At 42.1% G+C, this 16,816-nt stretch overlaps 1 protein-coding gene across 2 annotated transcripts in view; it reads left to right on the top strand.

Moving 5' to 3' along the window:
• Window positions 1-9,025, top strand: part of LOC144681720 (protein FAM3C-like) — a 62,254-nt gene extending 53,229 nt beyond the window's left edge. For both annotated transcript variants that reach the window (XM_078543623.1, XM_078543622.1), the window contains 2 exons: window positions 1,376-1,502; window positions 8,314-9,025. In XM_078543623.1, coding sequence (XP_078399749.1) covers window positions 1,376-1,502; window positions 8,314-8,403 — 217 coding nt within the window. In that variant the 3' untranslated portion in view covers window positions 8,404-9,025. The remainder of the gene's footprint in view (window positions 1-1,375; window positions 1,503-8,313) is intronic.
• The last annotated feature ends 7,791 nt before the right edge of the window (window positions 9,026-16,816 follow it).

The raw sequence follows: 16,816 nt of genomic DNA, 5'->3' as shown, positions 1-16,816 counted from the left end.
TTTATGCACCTGCTACTAGGATATGAGAGCCAGGTTCTAAAGGGTAAATGATGCCTAGATGCCAGCATCCTGGAATAAAATTAAATAATGCCAAAATATAACTAACTTAAGTCTGCATAGACATCACCCCAAAGCAAGTTGACAATATTTGTATTTGGGTCATTGAGATAAATTATAACTTCTATGTGAATTCCATGTTGTGCAGATTTGCAAATGGTTTTTATGAGAATGTAAATAAATCACATGCAACAATGCTTGTCTTGGATGAGCTAATTGATGGAAAGATCAATTCTATATCAGCCCGTACCACAACCTCAGTAACATTATCATTTACCCCATCCCCAATCCTGGCCATTGTGTCAAGTTCAATCAGACTGTCAGTATTCTTGGTATGCAATTTGAACTTCAGTTAATATTTCAATCCCATGACTTTTCTACCTCAAGGGCGGCCACTCCCACCTCTGTTTTCAACCTTACTTCAACCCGTCTGTTGCTGAAGCCTTCATTTATGTCTTTGGCAGCTTCAGATTCAACTATTCGAATGCTCTTTTGGCTGGACTCTCATTCTCCCTCCTCCATAAGTCAGCCTTCCCAAAACTCTGCTGCCCATCCTCACTCTCACATCTCACCCCTGTCCTCTCTGACCAATATTGGCTTCCAGTGCCCCAAAACTTCAAATTTAAAAGTTTAGGCCTCCTTCCTTCATGGCCTCATTCCTCCACATCTCTGTAACCTCTTTCCATCCTCACTACCAAACTTTGTTTCTTTGGCTTCAACATCTTGTGCCTCCCTCCTCCCTTTGCTCCACGATTGATAGTTATGCCTTCAGCAGCTGTCTAGGTCCCACTGACTGAAATTCCCTTACCCCTCCACACTCTTCTCCCTTTAAGGCCATACTTTAGCCTCCTCTTGGTCAAGATCATCACGATTAATATCACTTGCTTTGGTATTTTCCTTGCACCTCTAGAAAGTGACTTGGAATTTTTCAGCAGTAAAGGCGCTATATAAATGGAAGTTTTTATTGTTGCTAGGTGGAAATGTTGAATATCACATCTTCATCCTGTGCCTCACACCAAATATATCAACTGTCCAAACTCATTTAGATAGTTCCCTTGCAGCCATGCAGAGGGCTTCATCTCCTCAGCCTCAGCTGTATTAAAACACAGCTCCAGAAGTCAAAGGGCAGTGTGTTAATTCAGAGTGTCATCCAGACTCTTCTGATTCATAATAGTTCTTATTTATCACTTTTGCAGTTTAGCCTGCGTTTCTCTAAAAAAAAGTGAGGTTGCGTGAAGTAAATATAAATTAAACATTATTATAAATTATTATTATAAATTAAAGATCATTAGTATAATTTTTTCACTGACTTTTTTAGGATGACTGATGAAGCAAGAACACTTTTTACTGAGCTAGGAAGCTCTTTAATTCATAATGTGAATTTTCGAGACAACTGGGTTTTTGTTGGAGGAAAACCAATTAAGGAGAAAAGTCCATTTGAACAGGTATGAACAAAATATCATTTCAACCCAAATTAATTAATCTGATCTAATATTTGAGTGCTGATGGTTTGTACACAATTGATTTATATATAGGTGGATTGAATGCTGATTAGTTTATGTACAAATTTTTTGTATGTTCATGATTTGAGTGCTGATGGCTGTGTACTTGTGGTGTTTAACAGTTTTGTTCTGTTCCACCTTGTAATACTTCAAACTATTTTTATGAAGCTTTACTAAGCAAAGCAAAATTAAAGTATTATGGCATCTTTGGGCATACTTTTCTTGCCCGAAAATTCAAACCCGCCCACTTTTGTCCATGAGGGCACAGGCAACAAACATTGTGCCTGAACGGCATGGCCTGAGGTGCCCAGATATTGGGCCGTGGGCCTCTTTTCCATCAGCCTAGTGAGCCGTGAAAAGTTACAGACAGCTTGCCAGCTAAACAGGATTGGAGATCAGGCCATTGCTGGTGTTGCATTGTGGCCTTCAGATAAGCAAGGAAGTGGGTGGAAAGCAGCGATTTAATATGTCTGGGCAGGGGAGGTGAGTGGCAGCAATCAGAATGATGGAGAGAGGTGGTCGCCTGCATTCTTTGAATGTGGGGTCCTTCTCCCAGCTCCCAGCTCCACATTCAGGTAAGTATATTTTAAGACTATATTGATTGTGGTCTACCATAGTTGCTTTAAGGGCTGCCCATTTGTCCACATGTCGACCTGGGGGAGGATCTTCCTGGGGTGGAACTCCCGACATCACCCAGCATCAGGGGCGTAGCCGAATCAGCTGCGTGCCCGCCGACCTGTCAACAGCCTATTGAGGCCATTTAAAAAGTAATTAACATCATGAATGGACCTGGCCATCCAACCTTAAGAAAAAGCATGAAACCTCATACACGAGCGGGATGAGGTTTCATGAGGGTTTTTAAATATTTAATAAAGGTTTCAGTAAAAGTAATGGACATGTCCCGACTCATGTGACAGTGTCACATGAGGGGACATGTCAGGGAAATCTTGCTATCATTTGTTTAGCATTTTTAAATTTGGAGCCGATCTCCCTGAGGCAGCACTTAGCCTCAGGGAGATCAATGCACTCTTTCGCTCGACTCTCGGCTGAGGGAATCCCCCTCGCCTGCACAGGGAGCGCATAGTGTTTCCTGGCGGACGTCATGCTGGGCGGGCCTTAAGTGGCCTGCCCACGTAAAATGGCAGCGCGCCCCCGATCGGGCCCACACCCACTCCTGCACTTCCCCACCAATGGGGAAAAATTTTTCCCCTGGTTTTCCTGAGTAAAGGGCAAACTAATCTTGCAGTGTGGCATGAAGCAGGAGTTAGGTTCCTAATTCGCAAATGCAAGTTGTATCATAAGTTATACCAGAAAAACACTGCGTACTGGCATTAATATAAATGTTCTTTTCTATTCTTGTAATAGTGTATTTTAGTATTAATGCCATCCCTCTTCCCAGTTTTTTTAATTTTCTTTGCCTCCTGAAAATGTTATAACTTGGGATATTTAATTCTCAGTCCAGCGTTGGCCAAAGCCAATTTATATCAAGGCTATCTTAACATCTCTCCATTCCACTGAGCCCATTTCCTGACTTTTTAATCAAATAGATTTGAAACCCTAAACCTCTTAGCCTCCACCTAACCCTTTATCTTTTTCCATCACCATCCTCTTCCATCTGTTTCTCCTTTCTGAGCTTGCTCTTTTAAACCATTTCCCTCTTTCATTAAATTCGTTCTTAACACCCCTCTTCATATACTGTTTGATTATCTCCATCCACTCTGTCTCATTGTGTCATTTTCTCATTTTTAGGAGCAGGCAGTGGGAACACTTCTCCCCTTTGGCATTGAATCCGTGCTACATCCTTTACATCATAAATGTGATGTTCTTTCTCAGTTTCCTTCAAATTTCCTCTTTTTCCTCCAGATGTAAAACTTTTGTTCCTGCCCAAACTGAAGGCAAGTGTCGCAGTCCAGGGCCTCTTCTCTGTGCAGTGTATAACCTTCTGACCATAGTAATTGACCCGGTTCAAAGTCACTCTCCAGATCAGTGAAGCCAGCACCTTGATGTAGATTGCGTTTGCTGCAAGAATCTCGTACTCAAGCATCACTGGGTCCTGTGATGTTCTCTGTGTGCTCTCAGCGCCTTTGAGGCAGGGCTGCCCCCCACAATCTTGACACCATTCCTGACAGGTAAAGGTGTGGTGCTGAAGGGAACAGGTGATGAAGCCTGCCAAAGGATCAAGTCCATGTGCCCGTTGTATCTCAGCAGCGTCTCCATGATATGAGCCTCTTCACAGAGTGTACGTGCGCTGCCCTGAGCCAGACAGGTGTCAGACATTCCCAGACGTGATGTGAAGATCTCAGGAGTGTCCTCCCTGCGTCTTGTCATCCTCCTCATGGAATCTTGTGGCAATGAGGGCCTCACAAGCACGCCTGCCTCATCTGGCCAGTGCAATGGCCTCTTCGCCTGCATCCTCCATTTCCAAGACCTTATCACCCTCATCCCCTTCTGCCTCCTCCTCATCGGAGGAAACATGCAGCTTTCACCTCCTCATCATCTAGGTCCTCCCCACTTTGCATCTCCAGGTTGTGTAGCTCGTAGCAAGTCACGATGATGCGTGCCATCCTCTGGGGAGTGTACCTGAATGTTCCTCCAGATCCATCGAGGCACCAGAACCTCATTTTCAAGATCCCAATGGTGTGCTCCACCAAAGTCCAGGTTGCGGCATGAGTCTCATTGTACCTTCTGCACTGCCCCACACTACATGACCAAGCGACGACAGCTTAGGCCACTTCACTGCATCCTGAGCTCTCTCTTCAGGCACTAGCATTATCCTAACCTGCACACTAAGGCTGCGTGGTTTCATTGGACCATGAGGGTGAATGTTCAATGCCTACATAACAATAATGCTAGGGGTTCGGAGTGCTTCAGTGAGCGTTCCATTCCCACTTCTCCCAAGGGGATCCTCAGGTTTGCCCAGTCACCCAATGGTTCTGCTGCTCCATAACACTCAGTTGATTTTGAAGTCTGCGCCCGAGGTGTTAAAACTAGAGGAGCAATCATTGGCACTCTCAGGAATTAGTGTTGCTTGATTGAGCATAATTGCTTCACTAGCTTAACTCCAAGCATGTCAACTGAGCTGATGCTAACCAGGCTCAGCTGCAGCAGAGGCCGCATTTTTGAACTATTTCTCCATTTGCATGGCCCCTTCCTTCCCCCCTACCCCCACCCGACCCCTGCAGTCATGTGTTTGTGTGCAACCTTCCACATTCTTCACACACACTGGAGCCCTTGGCCCGAGGTTCCCTTCCTACAGTCCGTGCTACCTTGCCCCCCCCCCGCCCTCATACTGGACCCTCGCCCCAGCACCACACTAAAAGCCAGCCAGGAAGAAACCGCTGTGAACACCTGCCTGTGACTCCCCACCTCAATCCCCAGCACCGATTCCTTGCATGCCTCTCAGGGTTCCTCATGAGCACTGCGCTAAGCTGTGTGAACTCACCTCCGAGTTCCCCTCGAAGTTCAGTTTGCCAGCTGCATGTCTTTTAAAAGCAATTGTAAATCCTGCCATCCTCCTACACGCTGATGCGACATTTAAATTTGACATGGTGGGGGGGATGATTCTGGCATATGGCCACAATAATGAGATGCAAATACATGTTAATGACGTTCACAACATTTGGTGGCAGGAAACGCAGCCCCGCTATTGATGGGGGGAGTGGACAATCGCTTCCTGGTTTGACGTCGGCGGGAAACGTGCCTAGGGCTATCTCACGATATCTTGCAACTGAACATGCCCGTCCTGATTGGGAACAGGAAACCGCAACCCATAGTTCCAGTCGATGTAATGTGCATGAACTATATGTCCAGTTTTCAGATATCTTGATGAATGTACTCATGGTTTGGTCAACGTACAAACATATGAATTAGGAGCAGAAGTAGGCCACTCAGCCCCTTGATCCTGCTCTGCCATTTAATAAGATCATGGCTGATCTGATTGTAACCTCCCGCCTACCCCCCAATAAACAAGGGGATGAGAGGTTATCAAAAATCTATCATCTCTGCCTTATATTCAAAGACTCTGCTTCCACAGCCTTTTGAGGAAAAGAGTTTCAAAGACGCACTACCCTCTGAGAGAAAAAAATTCTCTTCATCTCTTTCTTAAATGGGCGACCCCTTATTTTTAAACAGTGACCCCTATTCTATATTGTCCCACAAGAGGAAACACCCTCTCCACATCCACCTTGTCAAGACCCCTCAGGATCTTAAAGGTTTCAATCAAGTTGTCTCTTACTCTTCTAAACTTCAGTGGATACAAGCCTAACCTGTCCAACCTTTCCTCATAAGACAACCCACCCATTCCAGGTATTAGTCTGGTATACCTCCTCTGAACTGCTTCTAATGCATTTATATCCATCCTTAAATAAGACGACTGTTATGACACAGCAGTTGGTAATGGCTGAGTTATTATAAATCCCAGAGGGAAACTTTAATCAACTGTCATAACCTATATTTTCAATTGGTATGTTTGAGATGCAACTCTGAATTCAGAAATGAAACCACCAAGCCTCCAGAGATGTTTTATATAAATTAAATTAAAAACTTATTAAATTTAATAAGAAATTAAACACATACACATCTACAAATTACTACCATAATAACTATTAAACAAATCCCCAAATTAATCACTCCCAGGTAATCTTCCCCAAGGCAACAATAACCTATAGACTTAAACAGACACCAGGCAAAGCACATTTTATCTTACGAATTCAAAATGAGATTTCTTTCAATTTGGTTCCTTCGCAGTCACAGAGGTAGGTTTACAGGCTTAGATCTTACATGCCTCTGACTTCTGCACAAAACCCTTATGTATATACCTAGCCTTCCCTTTGAGTGTAAATTCTCATATCACCAGGCCCTTTGAAATCCACTTCTTCTAAAAATAACACCCCTTTCATAGTATTTTATTAGTAATTTTATTAGTAATATAAACATATTGCTTGGTGTCTCCTAGCTAGGAGCAAGATTTCACCCCCAGTCTTTAAATGGTTTATTCAACAAAATACAAATATACCCTCTACCTTATTGTTTTAACATCTCAAAACTACTACACATCAAAGTACCCAGACTAGCTGGCTTTAATCCAATTAACACACACACACACTCGCACCCACAGACACAGACCCTACTACAAGTCCAATTTAAAATAATTTCCAATAACATTATATACATTAATATCCTCATGACAGAGACCAGTACTGTACACAGTACTCCAGATGTGGCCTCACCAGTGTCCTGTACGACTGAAGCATAACCTCCCTACTTTTATAATAAATTCCCCTTGCAATAAACAATAACATTCTATTAGTTTTCCTAATTACTTGCTATACCTACATACAAGCCTTGCCTTTTGTGATTCATACACTAGGGCAACCAGATCCCTCTGCATCTCAGAGCTCTGTAATCTCTCACCATTTAGATAATACGCTTATTGTTTTAATTTTTCTGCCAAAATGGACAATTTCACATTTGCGCACATTATGGTTCACACTTTACATTTCTATCTGACAATTCACAATCTGTTATTTTTCATTCATGAAATTCCCTATTGACAACCATAAGCATGGGGCAGAGGGTGAAAACCAATGTTCCAAGCATGCCAATGTCCAGTCTATTCATTGCTATTCTCAAGTGTAGACCCAATGCAACTTCCCATCTTTAAATGCTATTGCTGCCCAGATGCTGAGTTGTTTCTGTCTGTTTAACAGAGAACAGGACAGCAGAACCTTACGGATAACAATGAAAAAGGATGTACTAGTGTGAACTCAGGCAAAGACTGGATACACAGCCCCAGCTTCATTGTGGGACTGGAACATTTTGTAAATTCTTCACTTAGAAGTGTTGAAATACTTAAATACCTGTTGTTGGTTGTACATTTTGGGAAGGTCCATAAATCGGAGAAAACTTGTTCAGTCCCAAACAAAGAACAGTATATCACAACTGTCACTGAGAATGGCTACCTTCCAATCAAGAAACAAAGATACACTTTGGCCCAGATATTCTGGTCTCCATTTGTTGGAGACTGGATGGACATACCCTCTAAGATGTGCGAAGTTCCGACACGATGACTCTGTGGGAATTGCTCGGTAAGTTTGAACCTGATGGGCAGTTCCCCTGCTCCCCAGGACCCCTTGGTTAAAAACTCCAACTCTGAGTCAGAGTCAGAGACTTTGGACAGTTCTGACTTATTTACCAGAATTGTTACACAGGGAATGTTAGATAGATTAAAACCTGGTCTAACATCTCGGTAACTATACAATGGACCCCCAAATCGTTTTCACTGAACCCCCCCACCCCCCCTGACTCAACCTAACTAGCCCCAAACCCCCTCCGGATCCTCTGACTATCCCCCTGACACCCCGACTCCCCTCAACCTAACCTGACCTCACCACCCTGCCTCCTCACCTTACTCATCCTAGCCCCTCACCCAACCTACTCCACCCGCTTACCTTCTCTCCGTAGCTTTTCAAAGAATCTTTGGGACATTTAAATTCTTTACTTACAAAATATGGCAGTAAGTGCTGTAAAAAGGGGGTGTAGTTTCTGCACGGATTCTCTCCACTGCTCCCACTGAGGCTTCCAGTGCCGAGTCAGTTTGGAAGGATTCTCCTTCGGAAGACTGCCCTGAAATATTGGAGGAAGGTAAGTGTGTATTTTTTTTTGTCTGTTCAGGGTCGGAAATAGGGGTTCCGACCCTGAATGGAAGATTCGGCCCCATGAGTATTGTCATTAAGGATGCATTTTTCTTCAACAGGTCCTGAAGAACGACAAAGCAAAGAATAAGTACGGAGATTGGCCTGAAGCAGTAGAAATGGAGGGTTGCGTGCCAAGGAAGCTGGATTAGTTACTTCTTGATAGATTGCTATATTTTTTTAACTCTTTGGAGGCACCGCATTGGCACACCATTCCCATCACCACTAAATGACCATTTTAAAAGTTTTTACCATCTTCACAAATTTATTATTGTCGCCATGTAAAATTTCATTGTCTGTTTGCATTACTGGGCCATTGAAATGCATTTTACACTGTTTAATGTGGAACAAAATGATACAAGGGCTGGATGGCAGAACTTAGAGTGGGTGTATGTAGTCAGAAATGAAACTAATACTTTACAATTTAAAGACTGTTATTGACTGAAACTGGCCATATTCATTATGTCAATCTGGGGTTGTGGCCAGTTTCATGGGCAGAGTCAGTTTTGGGGAAAATTATGCTTGAACTAATGTTACAGAGTGCAAAAACTAAATTTACTATTGCTGTAACTTGCGTTTAAAATTTCCTGACCTTCTGCATTGGTTCAGCCAATTTCTCCCGGATTGCACTGATAAAACTAAGGAAATTCTAACAGTGCACTTTGTTTGCATATTACATTTCATGCTAATGCTATTGCTGTAAATTCAAGTGTGTACATATATTTCATTGCAAATTTGTTTGTTCGACATAACATGCTCTGTTATTGTACCACCCCACGCCTTTCAGGTATCTCAATTATACAGTCAACTCACCATAACACGGTGTCGGATAGGTACGATTAGAAGCAGTTTCCCACCATCATGAGGTCAGAAATGGGGATACTTGCACAATTTTCAGTACCATTCGCAACTCCTCAGATGCTGAAGCATTCTGTGCCCACAGGCAACAAGGCCTGGACAACATCCAGACTTGGACTGAGGTGTGGCACAAATGTTACTTGCCACTTAAGTGTCAAGTAATGACCATCTCCAACAAAAGAGAACCTAACCATCTCTCCTTCATATTCAATGGCGTTATCATCACTGACTTCCTCACCATCAACGTGCTGGGTGCCAACATTGACTAGAAACTTAACTGGACCAGCCACATAAATACTATAGCTACAAGAGCAGGTCAGAGACTGGGTGTTTTGCTGTGAGTAACTCATATTCTGACTCCCTAAAGCCTTTCTACCATCTACAAGGCACAAGTCAGGACAGTGATGGAATACTGACCACTTGCCCGAATGACTGCAACTCCAACGACATTCAAGAAGCTCAAAACCATTCAGGATAAAGCAGCCTATTTGAGCAGCAACCTATCTAGCACCTTAAGCATCCAATCCCTCCACCACTGGAACAGTGTGGCTGCAGAGTGTACTATCTACATGGTGTACTGCAGCACTTCTCCAAGGCTCTTTTAACAGCACCTTCCAAACCAATGAACTCTACCACCTCAAAGAACAAGGGCAAGAACACTACGTCCCCCTCCAAGTCACACCACTCTGACTTGGAAACATATCGATGTTCCTTCATCATTGCTGGGTCAAAATCCTAGAACTACACACAGACTGCAGTGGTTCAAGAAGGTGGCTCACCAGCACCTCTTCAAAGACAGTTAGGGATCAACAATAAATACTGGCCTTGTCAGTTAAGTGCAAATCCCACAAACAAATTAAAGAAAAAGAGAGAGAAATATTGTAACACTCATATAATGAATTTGACAATTGGAGGATAATTACAGACATGTTTGAACTGTTACTTGGCAGCTTTTATGATTCTGCACCTGGTATCTGCAAGTTAACTCAATTACCTATTAGCCCAGAGTCATAAGAGAGATTTCTCCTCTCTCTCTGATCCCTGCTGACTGTAAGTTCCATATGTGCAATGAGTTTGGGAAATTTGATTCCAGTTCCCAGAGGATATGAACCTATAGCATTAAGCTGTCCAAAGTTTGATATTGGTTGTTAATCTTATTCAGAGAGAGGGCAAGAACAGCTGCTTCTGGGAAATGAAAGTATTGTGCTGATGCAATGAACATTGCTTTGCTACATTCAAGGCTGAGACAAGTCATCGACACAAGCTAGCGACAGCATTACTTTGCAGCTGCTTGGGCAACTAGGAATGCTGAATATTGATAATAGGTACCCAAAAATGAAAATATTCAATTCTCTGCACTAATAACCCTCACTTGAAAAAAAATTTCAAAATATCTCAAATTTATAGTTCACTTTGATCAATTAGTTTTACCTCCTTCAAAATAGCTTTCTGAAAAGTTTGTTATGAAAATGCCTAATTTCATGATTCGTATTTTTTAGGGATATAACTTTTAGTTAGGATTAAAGTATGGTTTTATGAAGAGTAAATTGTGTTTGACTAATTTGTCAGAGATCTTTGAAGATGTGACAAGCAAAGTGGATAATGGGGATCCTGTAGATGTAGTATATCTGGACTCCCAGAAGGCCTTTGATAAGGTGCCACACAAAAGATTAATACACAAGATAAGATCACACGGAGTTAGGGGTAATATATTAGCTGGATAGAGGATTGGCTAACCAACAGAAAGCAGACAGTCGGGATAAAAGGGTCTTTTTCTGGGTGGCAAGCTGTAACTATTGGGGTGCCAAAGGGTTCAGTCCTTGGGTCTCAACTATTTACAATCTGTATTAATGACTTGGATTCAGGGATAGAAGGTACTATAGTTAAATTTGCAGATGACACCAAAATAGTTGGGAAAGTAAGCTGCAATGAAGAAATAAGAAATTTGCAAATGGCTATGGACAGGTTAGGTGAATAGGCCAAAATTAGGCAGATGGAGTTTAACGTGGATAAGTGTGAAGTTATCCATTTTGGTCAGAAGAATAAAAAGGCGACTTATTATTTAAATGGAGAGAAACTTCAGAATGTTTCAGTGCAGAGGGATCTGGGTGTCCTCATGCATGAATTGCTGAAAGCTAGTATGCAGCTACAACAGGTAATAAGGAAGGCAAATGGAATTTTGGCATTTATTGCTAAAGCAATAGAGTATAAAAATAGGGAAGCGTTGTACAAGGCATTGATGAGACCGCACCTGGAGTACTGTGCACAGTTTTGGTCCCCTTACTTGAGGAAGGATGTAGTTGCATTGGAGGCGGTTCAGAGGAGGTTCACTAGATTGATTCCAGAGACGCGGGGCTTGTCTTATGAGGAGAGATTGAGCAGTTTAGGCCTATGCTCACTAGAGCTTAGAAGGATGAGATGAGGTCTAATTGAGGTATATAAGATGCTAAAGGGGATAGACAAAGTAGACGTGGAGCCGATGTTTCCCCTTGTGGGGCATTCTTTGTTTTAGGCTAAGGGGTGGTAGATTTAAATCAGAGATGAGGAGGAATTACTTTTCTCAAAGGGTTGTGAATCTGTGGAATTCACTACCTCAGAGTGCAGTGGGTGCCGGGATGCTGAATAAATTTAAGGAGGAGATAGACAGATTTTTAATTAGTAATGGGTTGAAAGGCTATTGGGAGAGGGCGGGAAATTGGAGTTGAGGCCGAAATGAGATCAGCCATGATCGTATTGAATGGCAGGGCAGGCTCGAGGGGCTAAATTGCCTACTCCTGCTCCTATTTCTTATGTTCTTATTAAATGTAAGGTAAATGGAAAACCCTGGATTTGAAAAACAGGTAAACATCCCTAAGATAATTACCATTCAAAGGATAGTCCATGGGTAGGGTTTTTGGATCGGTGAGCCCGGGAGCGGCTGGGGAAGGGGACCGCGATCAGCCCTGACCGTGATTTCACTCTGGCCAACCAATTAACAACCAGCCAGCGTGAAAGGCACACTGAAAGGCTCAGTGCTGCCAGAGTGGGGCGGGAGGAGGGCGAGCGCTGAAGTCAGCGCGGGCACGGGGGAGCGCGGAAGGAAAGCTCCCTGAAGGCAGAGAGCTGCCTCAGGGAGCTGATGAATTTAAAATCAATCAAAACAGAATGTAAAATCAGGAAAAATGTCCACGCGTCAGACCAAGACACCTCAACATATGGACGATGGAAATTGTTTCAAAACATTGTAATCTTTTTTTGAATTAATCATGGAAACCTCATCCTGCCCTTGGATGAGGTTTCCTCAGAAAGGCAAAGGCCACCTGGCCGATTCGCCCACCTTCCAACCGTAATATTGGACGGGCAGTGAAAAATCGCCATCAGTTGCTACTTTAATGGCCTTAATAGGCCTCTTAATTGTCAGCAGGTGTACCTCCGACTCTTGCACGTGCCCGCCGACCGAAACATCACGCAAGTGTGCGATAACGTGGGGACGCTCGCCAGACGTCATCACGCACTATTTCACACTCCAGCGTGTCGGGCGCACACCCGCATGCCGAGTGGAAAATTCTACCACATGTTTACTTCGAGGTCAGAGGTGGAAGTGTGAAAACACTAAACAATGGGTAACTTCTCCCTGAGTTTATTGATAGAGACAAGATGCCTATGTTAAATGGATCCAAGCCAGATGAAGTGTGAAACAAGATGCGGATTTTTTTGTTTGTTAGTAGGATTATTCACAGGATGCAACATCACAGGTCTCAGCCGCCTAGCTACTGGTCCAGTGTCCCAGCTGACTCTCTTTATATGTGCTCTCAGTCCTTAAACAATGCCCATCACCTTTGTATCTTTAACATAATCAACTAACCATTAACAAATTCCCCTTTCTTTCTTTAAACAAAAACTTTATAACATATTTAACTAATTACAATACAGTCAAAGAAAAAATTTGGTTTTCCATATTTCTTACAACTCATCATAAGACAAGACATCCCTCTTCTAGGACTCCTAACAATTTCATGGAGCGAGCATTCCTCTTTGTAAAACAGTCTGATAATTGTATCTGTATCTACCCATTTTATTTTAGAAACCTCTTTTCTCTCCCAAAATTTAACATCAATCTTCAACCTTTTCTCAATGAAATTCTTTGCTGAATGAACATTACCCCAGACAGAATGGTCATCCACATAGCATTCAATGGGCAAACTTTTTCAGAATACCCTTTGTATAGGATTTCCTTTAGAATGTTAGAGAGGTACAATCCCATATCTAGCTTCCATTAGCGCCCGTGTTTCTACAGCTAGGGTACTTTTAACCATGCTTTTTATTTTCTTGGCTTCCAAGGCCAAGGGACAACATTTTCCATTTTCACCCATCAAGAATATTATAAACCGAGCTGTAGTCGAATACCATCCGGAAGATAGACATAGGAAACTTCACTGAAAACAATTGACTTCCTATCTTTCAAATCACCCAAGGATAGAAACTCGAGTGTGTTTTTCACCGAATTTAATTTCTTTAATGTTTTATTTGCTCTCAGAACCTTCTCAACTGTAGTGTGTTTCATCATAGTACTAAGTTCCAATACTTCATTACTGGCATTGGGTCTTGTCTGACTGCATTGCCAGTTTAAATGTCCAATTAATCTTCTTAACTGTTCTGTTCTTCTTTGGATGCAATATCACCTTTTTATGAGGACCTGGCCCGATTTTTCATGATATGATTAATAATTTCTAGACATTCTCTGGACCTATTCTGATCAATATCTAACCCTATATATTTAAAGACCTCTGAAGCCTGACTTCTAATCTTAAATTCCTCTTTTATCTCACCTATAATAAATTGCTCAAATTCTGCAGAACCCACCCCCACCCCATAGAAAATCATCGACATGCATCGTAAAGATGCCTGTGAGTTTCTCTTTGTGATGCCAATAGAACATTGCTGGGTCTTCTTTTAGCTGAATACAGCCTACTTTCAGCAAGACAGACCTAACTGGGAAATACCATACCCTCGATGCATTATTTAATCCATAAACACATTTAGCTGCCACAGCTTCCCTTCTATATCATTCACTTTTTCGGCAGTTTCAGAATCACTTCTCTTTGAAACTTTTCACCCCACAAAGATGTAGTGTTTATATCAATCGACTTACATTCCCACCAATATGTGGCTAAAAGAGCTAAGAAAATCTTCAAGATCGTTCTTCCTGCAGTGAGGGAGTCCACTCTACCATCTTGATCACCAAGTCTCTCTCTGAAACCTCCAGCCACTAGTCCCTCTTTAGCCTTATACATCTCATCAGGGTGTACTTTTTCCATATATATCCACCTGTTTGATAAGGCTGGCTCTCCCCTATTGGGCACTTCAGAGAGACCTCAAATTCTTTCCAACTATCCAACTCTTTTTGTTTTACCTGTCATCAATTTATCTTCTAATTTGTTTATAGCCACCAAAACTTTCCGATTATAAGGGCTTTTACTTCTAGTGACATTCCTCTTTTATTCTACAGTAGTTGTTCTAGTCAAACTGAGGCCTGGCCTTGCCCTCCTATCTTGTTTTGGACCACAGCTATGTGATCTCTCCCTCCCACAATCAGAGGTTCTGTTGCAGGTACGTGATCATTTCCTAGGGCCTCATGTTACTTCCAGATCTGCTATGGGAACTTGTACTGTGTTTTCTAGCTTTCCAATGTTTCACCTCATTTTGTTGGTCCATAGATCTTCCCTCTTGTCCATCATATTGAACATTAGCCAGTGTTTGAATTTGCCAATGGCGTTCCCTGTTCTCCTACAATGGTGGCATCCCTCCATTCACTGGACCCTTCTGGTACACATGTTACCCTAGTATCGACTTTCGGCTGTTATCTTTTGGGAAAAATAGCCCTATCCTGTACATTGTTATCACTTTGCCTATTGTCATCCAGCCCCTTATCTACCATATTCTGCTCCTCATAATTGTCAAACATACAAATATGTGAGGTTCAGGGTGCCTCATCACCTTTACTAATTGCTCAGAGTGTGCAAGTTTATAATCAATCCAGATTAACCTAGATGAATGTACCTTAATAGTTTGACTACTACATTGGAGAACCACTATCTTCCCATCACACCCTATCACTTTACCTGAACCTTTCCACTCTTTTTGACCTTCTCCCAGAGAGGGAGAATCCCCAGGATTAAAGTCTATCTCTGACGGTCTTATGATGCCGCAAAGCTCACCAAATTTTCTCTGAAACCTCTGCCTTGATGGACTCCCTTCTCCCTATGTGTAGGGCATTCAAGTGCACAGAAAAGGTGGAATTCATTGTAGTCCCTTCCATGGCTGTGGCATGATCACACACCACTGAAGGTATTTTTGGATATCTCCCAAAGACCAACTGATACTGACTATAGCCCCAAGCCATTTGAGGAAAATTCTTCACATGGATTGCCTATGCTAGGGTAGATGTTAGTTTACAATTTGGTTGATCAGCTAAGATCTTATGGGAGTATCTTGTCAATCACCATGTGATTTCTTTCACAAAGCCCATTACTGAAAGGACTTTCAGTTGCAGTGTTCATCACTCAAATGTTCATATTTTCACACATCTCTAAATTAGTCATTAACAAATTTCGCCCCCTCCCCCCTCCTTAGTTAGGAATTTAGCCATTGCCCCCAGTCTGGTCCTGATCCATTTTTCTATGATTTTATCTACAATCACTCTTTTGTCTTTACCGTGTATTATTGTAGACAGATTGAATCATATTTCCATGTCTATGAAATGGAAATAAAATGTTTCTGTCCTTGTCCCACACCTTTAAATCCATAGCTGCTACTTCATTAAAGTCTCGTGTTAATGGGAGACTTACAATAGACCGTGATGGTGTCCCCTGATAATTTTTGCATTTTTCACATTTTGCACTAATCTCCTCAATAAGCTTTGTGTATTCATCATCAACTACCCCTGCATCCTTTAGTAGGATTTTTAACCTGTGACAAGATGGATGAGCAAATTGTTGGTGTAACTTTAAAGCAATTTGCTTTTTTTCCTCAAATTCCTATCACATGATGCAATTAGCACTTCTTTAACATTCTGATTAAAGATCCTAGGTTTTGTTAAAGGAATGCAATAATATCCTAATTGGGTAAATTGCAAATCTGCGGACTGTTCAAAGATAATTGTTTTCTAATAAAGGGGCTTACCCTGGCTTTTCTACATGGAATCACCACCCTTTTCAGTGATGTTAACATGTTGTCATTCCTGAACCTGAAGCATGTAGAACTTTCATATCCCTTGACTTTACAAAGTGAGTCCAAATAACATTTCAACCAATCTATTCCACATACTGTGGATGTGCAACCACTGTCCAAAACAGTGTAATTAATCCACAACAGTACACTCATTACCAGCCTGAAGCTTGTGACCAGTACAATTCCATCAGTCTGATCAATATCATCTTCCCCTTCCGAACCTTCCATGTGGTGCGCTGCCTTGAGAACTCCATTTTTCCATTTCGGACAATTTGCCACAATGATATTTCAAACCATATCTAAAACACCTGTTACTAATTCCCTGGGAATTCCTGGCATTCACTCTTCTGTTATCAATACTCCATTCCTGTTGTCTGCCAGATCTACCAGAAAGATCTTAATCCTCATTTCTTTTGTCTGTGATTCCTCTGTTGCATTGACGCCTGCCCTGCATATCTGAAATGTTTCAAAATGCCATGTACATTGAATCCTCCATAT

The sequence above is a fragment of the Cetorhinus maximus genome, chromosome 6 (genome assembly GCF_964194155.1).
Source record: "Cetorhinus maximus chromosome 6, sCetMax3.hap1.1, whole genome shotgun sequence".
Taxonomy (NCBI): Eukaryota; Metazoa; Chordata; class Chondrichthyes; order Lamniformes; family Cetorhinidae; genus Cetorhinus; species Cetorhinus maximus.
The sequence above is the reverse complement of the archived record's forward strand: the minus strand, read 5'-3'. Positions and strand labels throughout refer to the sequence as shown.